At 38.7% G+C, this 8,736-nt stretch overlaps 1 protein-coding gene and 1 long non-coding RNA gene across 2 annotated transcripts; one reads left to right on the top strand and one right to left on the bottom strand.

Moving 5' to 3' along the window:
• The first annotated feature begins 873 nt into the window (after window positions 1–873).
• On the top strand, window positions 874–1,752 carry LOC115240154. Its single transcript, XR_003884749.1, has 3 exons — window positions 874–1,011; window positions 1,264–1,420; window positions 1,564–1,752. It is a non-coding gene; the product is annotated as an uncharacterized LOC115240154 (long non-coding RNA).
• A 322-nt stretch (window positions 1,753–2,074) lies between these two features.
• Window positions 2,075–7,388, bottom strand: LOC115240153 (GRB2-associated-binding protein 2). The gene is made up of 7 exons (XM_029815127.1): window positions 6,807–7,388; window positions 6,213–6,341; window positions 5,960–6,140; window positions 5,598–5,879; window positions 4,798–5,529; window positions 4,575–4,717; window positions 2,075–4,465 (listed from the first exon to the last, which is right to left on the bottom strand). Exons 1-7 carry the CDS (start codon window positions 6,885–6,887, stop codon window positions 4,220–4,222), a joined length of 1,794 nt encoding a protein of 597 aa, XP_029670987.1. The 5' UTR covers window positions 6,888–7,388; the 3' UTR covers window positions 2,075–4,219.
• Between the last annotated feature and the right edge of the window lie 1,348 nt (window positions 7,389–8,736).

Here is an 8,736-nt window from a genome sequence, read left to right as displayed (position 1 = left end):
AAGACATTCTGAGCATATCCCGGGATAAAATTTGGATATCCACAGGATATCCGTAATGTCCGTCCTGGATGTCCTGAGGATGTCATAGGCCGGTATTCATAGTCCGTTCTTATATTCAAGATCGTCTTAAGTACGATCTTAAGATACTATGCGGCCATTTCATTGGTTGAATGGGATCTTAAGACGACCCAAGACCACACTTAAGACGATCTTGGATATAAGAACGGACTATGAATACCGGCCATAGTGCTATCTGGGTGGGTGGTTATTAGCTTTGTTGCATTACTGTTTTCTGTCACGAGAGGCCAGAAAGCATTTTCAGGCCGTATTTCGGCCGTAAGCGATACGCTAGAGGAACAAGGATAGCACGCGATTGTCGCTCCTTGTCTGATATTATCTCCCAACAATCGCATCTGTGTGCTTAACGTGTCGGTGTGTGCCTTCACGGACGCTACACACATACGCGATGAAAGAGAGACAAAGACAGCGCATTATCTCTCTTTGTCAAACGATCAGTGTACTACCAGCATTGACAATATCGAAAAGTGGATGTAGCACGGACATGAACCAAAATCGAAAAGTGGATGTAGCACGGACATGAACCAATCGGCTGTTTTATCGGCTCCGAAAGTGGATGTGGCCATGTAGTTCCAGGCGGCGTAAAATGGATGTACGTGACGCGAGTGTACGATCTAGAAAAAGCGTCACACGAAAAACGGCAGCGTGGCGACTCTCATTCTTCTTTCTGCTGTATACAATCGAGACCGTGTGCTTAAAGCCCGTATCAGATTACGCATTGAAGATTGAGATTGAAGATCAAAGATTGAAATTTGACAAATCAGGACAAAGAAATTTTAGTACCTTTTGTTCTGATTAGTCAAATTTCAATCTTTAATCTTCAATCTTCAATTTTCAATGCGTAGTCTGATACGGGCTTTATCCGACCTATGCGCAATATTGGATACTTTCGCGCGTCAATAAAAAAATCAGCGTTCGTCGTACGAAAAAAATGTAAGGGTTCTTTTTTGTTGCAAATTTCGCCCCCAACAAAATATATATGATAAGATTCGTCTCAAATGGATTCTAAGACGTGAAAACAGCAAAAAACTAAGACTATTCCGAAAAGTAAAATTTTTTGGTTTACATAGCTACAAAATAAACAAAAAAGATCTAAAAAATCGATTGCACCATGAAAAATATTCTTTAAAGTTCTCAGATAATGTGTGATTTTTTGGGGATTTTTAATTCTATTTTAAATGACAGAAAAAAGTCACCGGCGCAACATCAAAAAAACGACGAAATCGTGGGTCTTCAGGATCCAAGTTTCGGAGTTTGACGGCGCGTGCAAATTAAATGACTGATATGACGATAAATGTTGTTCGAATCATTATTGTAGATAATTCTACGCTCAACAAAAAAGGTACGTATAGTTTGTTACCCTATCTTGCTTGAATTTTGAGATATTTGAGAAAATACAAAAAAATCGCGTTTTAGGTTTATAATATTGTTAATAATTTTCTATCCTCCGTTAATTTTGCGAAACAAAATTAATTCTACTTATAGCACCTCAAACCAAAGAGATTCATGGTGGTTACAACCTGGGAAGACTAATTGGAGGGTTCGATGTCTAATATGACTGGCCTAGATGTATATATAAAGATTGTAAAAATAAAGTTATTAATAAACTTACATAGTTATTTTTAAAGTTATTAATTTATTAAAAAAATTTTAAAGTATTTTTAAAATTTCTTTAAAATTTAATTAGACCTCATTAAATGATCTATTATTTGCAACAAAATTCAAGACAGAATACACTATTTATAAATTTTCTGTCATGTATTGCAAAAATCATTTACACACGTAAAAATATACAAATCACAAAATATATATCAATCTTTTAATATTTCAAGAAAGTGAACTTATACAACTTTCAAAAATAAATGGCTTGAATAAAATTCTTGAATTTTGTTGCAAATTTTAAATCATTTAAAGAAATCTTAAGAGAAAGTATTTGTGATAATAAATTTCTTTCTTTTTATTATGGAATAAATTTAAATACTAAAACGTGTTTTACATTTTGTTTGTACCTCTCTTTAATGATATGCGACATGTGCATACACGTGATGTGATTGCACAAGAGGAAAGAATAAAGCGATTATTTAAATCTACTGTACAAAATATTGGTAGAGGGATACAATTCGTACCACGGAGTGACACACACAAGTATTTGGTCGATATGAAATGTTATAGGATATTTGTTCTTGAAATATTGCATTGATCGCGTGTAACATATCCTTTTTTTATAAGAAAAAATATACATATTACACAACGCCGACATATAAAATATAATTACGGTAACGCTTGAGCGAGACATTTAAAGAATACCATATAAATCATACAAAGAGACCAAACATCTTTGAAATATTTTTAAAAACATATCAACTTTTTCTATTATAAGTTCGATGAGAGCATGTGTTTAACATAAAAAGGATGTAAAAGTGAGAATCTGTAGCAACTATTGTTGATATACATTTCTGTGAATGCCCTGAATCTCATATATTTCATGCATTTTGTATTTTGCATAATGTATGTTGCTACATACAAATTCAATCTGAAATATTAACATAGCTATAATAATCGTAGTTCTAGACATATTTTTTCAAGAGCACGATTGTATAACTCTGTCGTTCCAACTGATTTAATATAACCAATTTTTTAAGATTACACAATATTATCAATTAAAAAAATAAAATTGCGCTATCTGCACATTCACGTGTTCGCATATATATGTACATATATATATCTGTAGCATATACAATTTACAGATAAAAATGATTAGATATTAAATATAAAACGTATATTTTCTCATATCCCGTTTTTTCGACGGCAATTATATTCCTATTATCGGATAATACAAATGCAATAAATATATTGTAGTGTCAAATAATAATTAAAATTCAATTATAAGTGTTTCGCGATATTAATAATTAAAATGTAACTTATAAAATGGCAATATACATTCAAGGTCACTCTTATTTCAACAATTTTTATAAGATTGTATATAATCAAGGCATGCAATAATTTCTATAGTCTCATTACATTAGACTAGTTTTTGATAAAAGAGAGAATCTCTATGTAACGTGTATTATATAATTCGATATTTTGTTTTGTAACTCTGTTAATGCAGTAAGTGACTATTCCTGTAATACACATTTTGTAAAAATTTAATCATCTTCGTGAAATAGATTGCAATGCACGATATGATAAAAAAATATTATATAACAATTTATCTAAAGCTAAAAATAGAATATCTTGAAACAAGCAATACTACAGGCTTTGTTATTCGTTGTACATATGATGATTGACGAAAATCTCGAAAACTGAAAATTTTTTTCGTTCTTGAAGTTCAAGCCGAATAATTTAAGATTCATTTTTTAAACTTTCAGACTGTTTAATTATTTGAAAATTCAAAATACATACTATGATAATAAAAATACCGTGCACACGTTAACCATATCTGTAAATTAACATCTGTAAATTATGTAGAATCATAAATGTACCAAAGTATAAAAATCTTTAGCATTTGAATACTTTACTTATTTAATAAAAAAATTCTTTTTTCGAAAAGACTTTTTCTCCGATGCAACGATCGACGAAAAAGTGTGACTTCTGCTCATCATTCTGCTGTTCTCTCTTCCTTATCTACAACATTACATTTTTGGTCCATTTTCTATTGCTATACAACGTGTTTTAACATTCGATTGCCTCTTTTGACAGCATAGCAATTTTTAAAGCAAATCGCCGCTAGATAAACGATAAAACGATATACTGCAAAAACAGTAGACACTGTCTTTTGGTAAGGGTGCGAACCCATGCAGCGGATTAGCGTAACGCGGAACGAGAAGGGAACCAATCGCGGGCGTAACAAAAACTGCAGAATGCTCGCGATTGGTTCCCTTTTCGTTCCGCGTTACGCTAATCCGCTGCATGGATTCGCACCCTAAGTACTGCGTTGATATCGCAGTCTTTCAATTGAGAATAGTACCACATGTTCGCATAGTACTGTATTCTAATGTGCTAATTCTAATGCTTAAAATAAGATAGGTCTCGCGTGACCTGTGCTTTCATCTATATAATATAGTAAAAAGTTTATTATGTAACTTCTTGATGTATTTAACATCTGTGTAATCTATTTATATATAATATACAAATTTATTCTCTATGCTAATTCGTCCGAGCACAACTTTCTCTCCTCCTCTACTCGTTGCCGAGTGCGATTAAAAGCCTCGGTTTTCAGAAAATCCACGGTTTTGTACACCGTCGTATTCGGCGGCGACTGCGCGGGCGGTAATGTCGAAGAACTGAAGCTTTCCGTCGCCTCCAAGTCGAGATCCAGATATTGCAACACTACTAAGCGACGATTGGACGCCGGAATAAATGTATTGTGATCTTGATAATAGTATATCTGGAAATCGAATTATGCATAATAAAATGAAATCATACATCAAATCGCATCATACATAATGATTAAGATAACGCACAGTTCTTAGAAATGTGAAAAGTGCTCTACGAACCTCCTCTTTATCCTCAAACGCATTATTGTCTTCGTCCGACGTAGACTGATGACGTGTCGAGTGCATATGCGATGGAGGTGTCGGACTAGGTGCCGCCCGCATTCTTCCTCTGCCAGGAGGAGATGCTAATTGCAAATGGGGTGCTGAAACGAAAAATCAAGGTTATATTTCTCTTACACACATCAAAATAAAAGAAAAAAGAAAGTGTACGAAGAAAGTCTACCTTCTACCGGTGATTTACTCAAGGATGGTTTTAGTTTTCTGTTGATGCTTGGCGGTTCGGCCGGCGAGTGTTCAGCAGAACTCACATCGCATACCGCTACTATCGGGCCCGGTGATGGCTCGTTACTGACAACAGACATTGAATCACTGGTCTTTCTGCCCGGCTTTAACTCTCTGTAGACCATTGGCGGAGGCGGCGCCATGGCGATCGGTACGGCGCTTGAGTCTCGTACAAGAGGACTCGGTAGATTCGAGTACGTAGCCGCGGTGGAGCTTTCAGACCGTGGACTCGGCGGCTCGTCTTCGTGAAAATCGTAGCGAAACACATTGTGTGTGGTCGTTTCATCGTTGACGGTGCTCGGCGCAGCGTTCGAGTAAAGATGTTTCGATGATTGGTCGACCGCCGCATTATTCTCGACCGTCGTTTGCGGTTGATGAGATCTCGGAAAATCATAGGACTCGTCAGTCACAGCGCCTACTGTCGCCGTCGTCGTGGCAGCAGAGGTTGTTGATGCCGGCGTCGCCGGAGTAGTCGGTTTTGAACTCTCAGTGGCACCATCTAGATTCAGATAATTATGACCTGGGTTCTCGGGTAACATGTGAGGCGGTTTTGGCGGTCTAGGCGGGACTGGTAACTTCTCCGCAGCCGGTGGTACTGCAGAATCAACAATTCTAAGCTTGCCGAAGCGTTTCCTTACACTCCATGAACCGATCTCGTGATGCCGCGAATCACCTGTTACAGAATTAATTTGTTAACAAAGAAATAAATAGGGAACCACGCAATAATTATTAGACATTCACCAGTTGAGGGAAGGGTGTCCCAGTTTGCACCGGGTACAGGCGTTGTCCATTCGTCATCGGTGAAGACGCTCTCGGCGTCCGTCGTCGTGGGTGATCGAGGTGGCGAAGGCGCTAATCTCCTCGGAGCATCATAATGCTCCGGTCCTTGCCCGAGCGCCGAATTCAGGGAGCTAGTATCGTTGAGCCGACGACCGGAAATGCACTCGCTAATAGGAATGTACGGACCGGAGATCGTGCTGGTGGGCGAAGTTGGCGGGGATTCTTGAGACTCGTATTGAAACACTAAAAAAATTATTTACAATGTGCTATCATTAATACTAAAACGTATATACAACGCGAGATGTGAGTGTAATGGTCGTTACTTTGTTGTTCCTCGTCCTGAGTGTAAGCTTTTAGACCACAAACTTGACATATCGCATCCACCCATTTGTTCATATCTGCTTCGTTCTCAGCTACTAAATAATAGGTCCGTTTAGGTGTCTTAACATTGAACATATACTGGTATTTCTCTTTACGATTTTCAAATCGAAGACCCGCATCCACCTGTAACAGATTGTTCATAAGTACTTGTAGTTAGCAAAAACAAAACATACAAAGATGTGACACAATCAATACCTGTTCACATTGATCCAAATCAATACGGCCTTTGAGTTTACGACAACGTCTATCTGTATAATACTCCAAAAAGTATTGCCCAGGCAATTCGCCGCTGTGACGAAGGGCAAACCACCGCTTTCTCCAACGCTATTAGAAAAATATAAAGCTTTAATCAAACTTGTCTACTTATTTATATCAATGTTATGTTACTCTATGATATCCCTATCAATTATAAAACTCGGATAAAAGATCATTCGAATGAATAAACACATTATATCACCTAATGTGAGCATTTTCGAAATCGCAAGTCTCAAAATAATCAAGAATATATGAAATAGAAATCTCGCACAAGTCTCTCCTGAAAATAGGTTAGGCCAAAATATTTTCGTTAAAGTAAAAGATTGACTGTTACTATTAAACTAAAGAGTTTTCAAAACAAGAGGTTAGACGAGCCAAAATGCTCCGGAATTTAGAGTTTGTAGAATCTTAGACTCTTCTCAAGGGTAGAGAGCGACTTGACGATCGAAGACAAACGTAAACAATGGCCAGGTCTTGCAAGGCCTACGCAGGTAGATAAATAGATAGCGCCGAGGCGATGCACTGTATACTGACCGCTCTCCAGAGCTTCGTGGGCGGCGATTTGATGAGCAATCCTTCGTGGACGATTTCCTGGGATGTCTTGAGTACCTCCATCTCTCTCTCTCTCTCTCTCTCTCTCTCTCTCTCTCTCTCCTTCTCCGGAGACGATGGCAACTCGGATCTATGCTGCTCTCAAAGGTACGAGGGCATCACCGAGAAACGCACGCGAGGAACCATCGCCACCACCATCACTACCACCGACGACGACGACGACGATGACGGCGCGCTCGTCGTCCATTCGTCTATTTTTGGCCTCGACAGCGCCGAGTAGACTTGAGCGCGAGAAGTTGCGACGGCCCTCACGTACATACGCACACCATCCTTCTCTTTTCTTCTCGTTCAATCTCTCCCTCTCTCTCTCCACCGCGTGCGCCCGCGCGTACGCGCTCTGGTTACCAACACACCGATAACGCGAGAGAGAACAGAGAACGACACTGGGACCAGACTGCAACGGGACACTGCGGATCTCGCTCGCGCATTCACGCGGCACACAAAGCCATCGTTTCTCCTCGTTTACCGCCCCACTGCGTTGCGGCCACGCGCGAGTGACACACAACGTGTCTGCTCCGCGGCCCTTCGTCGATGACAGCGCAGTAACGTACGCACGCCCGCAGCCACCCGGATCCTTAATTAGGCGTGTCTCGTTCTTCATTCTTTCTCGATGTCTCTATTAATGTTTCTCTTTAATTATCAAATGATTATCGAAGGAAACGAAGTTCCCTCGAAAATTCCTGCGAAAATGGAACATCCGCGGGGCACATGCGGGATAAAACGCAGCGAATTGCGATATATAAATATATATATATATATATATATATGTATAGACATTCGTGCCGTCGCATTTGCATCCGGTCGATTCCTTCTCCGTTCGTTCGGACAACTCCGTCACCATCGTGATCGCACGCACGATCACGCGTAGCCGCGTCACGGCGGACCGTTCGAGAATCGCACACGAGCTCGCTTTCCCGCTCGTGGTGGTGCAATCTCAGTGATATTCGAGAAATTTCCAATGGCGCGAGTAATCCAATCTTTTTCATTACGTCGCGCGCATCTTGAGGAAAATGCACGGGGCGTTTCAACGCATAGTTAAACGTCAAACGTTTGCCTCTCTCATGACGATATTAAAATTAATCTTTTTTTTTTCTTCCGTGGTTTTTATTCTTACATGTAACATTTATCAAACGATATAAATTTATACAAAATTTTTAGCTGATCTCTAGCGAAGTATTCCATGATTTCGAGGAAATCTAAATGTGTGTATGTGTGTGTGTGTGTGTGTGTGTGGGTGGGGGAGAGAGAGAGAGAAAGAGGGCTCAAAAACTTTATAAATCTTTAGGTTTCTCTAGAGTAGGGATGTATGCGGATTATGCGGTATTAGGTTTTATTAACCCTTTTCTGGAATACCAAAGAGTAACAATACACGCGAACTTTCGCATACGATGTGTTCACGGAAAGGCAAAGCCATGCGCATAATGCGGGGAATAGCTTAATTTGCAATTCAATCAGCCAACGCCATAGACCAAGAAGCCGATCGATATTCAAATTCAGTTCTCGTTTATCACGAATAATCGTACAAATCTGGCATCCCTTAACCGCGCGTATTCCTTAAGAAGCAAAATCAAGTATAGGGAAATAGGGTTCTCTTGCATGAATAATATAACTTTATAATCCATCAATCATTAATTGTTTATGATTATAAGATTATCCGCAAAAATGCATCTATTGCCTGCAAAAAAATTAGAACACTAAAAATATATTATGTGACTATAAGGACTCGTATGTTGTTTAAAGGTATGTCTTTGTATGCGCAGAGGGTACAAAGAGATACAAAAAAGTTTGTTTATTTTTTATTTCATAATCCTTTTCTATTCTATACATTTTATATACATAAAAAAGAGAATAT

The sequence above is a fragment of the Formica exsecta genome, unplaced genomic scaffold (genome assembly GCF_003651465.1).
Source record: "Formica exsecta isolate Colony F162 unplaced genomic scaffold, ASM365146v1 scaffold419, whole genome shotgun sequence".
Classification (NCBI taxonomy): Eukaryota; Metazoa; Arthropoda; class Insecta; order Hymenoptera; family Formicidae; genus Formica; species Formica exsecta.
Note: the sequence above shows the minus strand (reverse complement) of the source record. Positions and strands in the feature narration are given on the sequence as shown.

What these genes read in the sequence shown, in the direction of transcription:
- LOC115240153 (XM_029815127.1), bottom strand. Translation starts at nt 6,887, where the DNA reads ATGGAGGTACTCAAGACATCCCAGGAAATCGTCCACGAAGGATTGCTC. An exon ending in ATTTGGATCAATGTGAACAG is followed by an intron (nt 6,141 to 6,212) that starts GTATTGATTGTG and finishes AATCTGTTACAG; the next exon opens with GTGGATGCGGGTCTTCGATT. An exon ending in GGACACCCTTCCCTCAACTG is followed by an intron (nt 5,530 to 5,597) that starts GTGAATGTCTAA and finishes ATTCTGTAACAG; the next exon opens with GTGATTCGCGGCATCACGAG.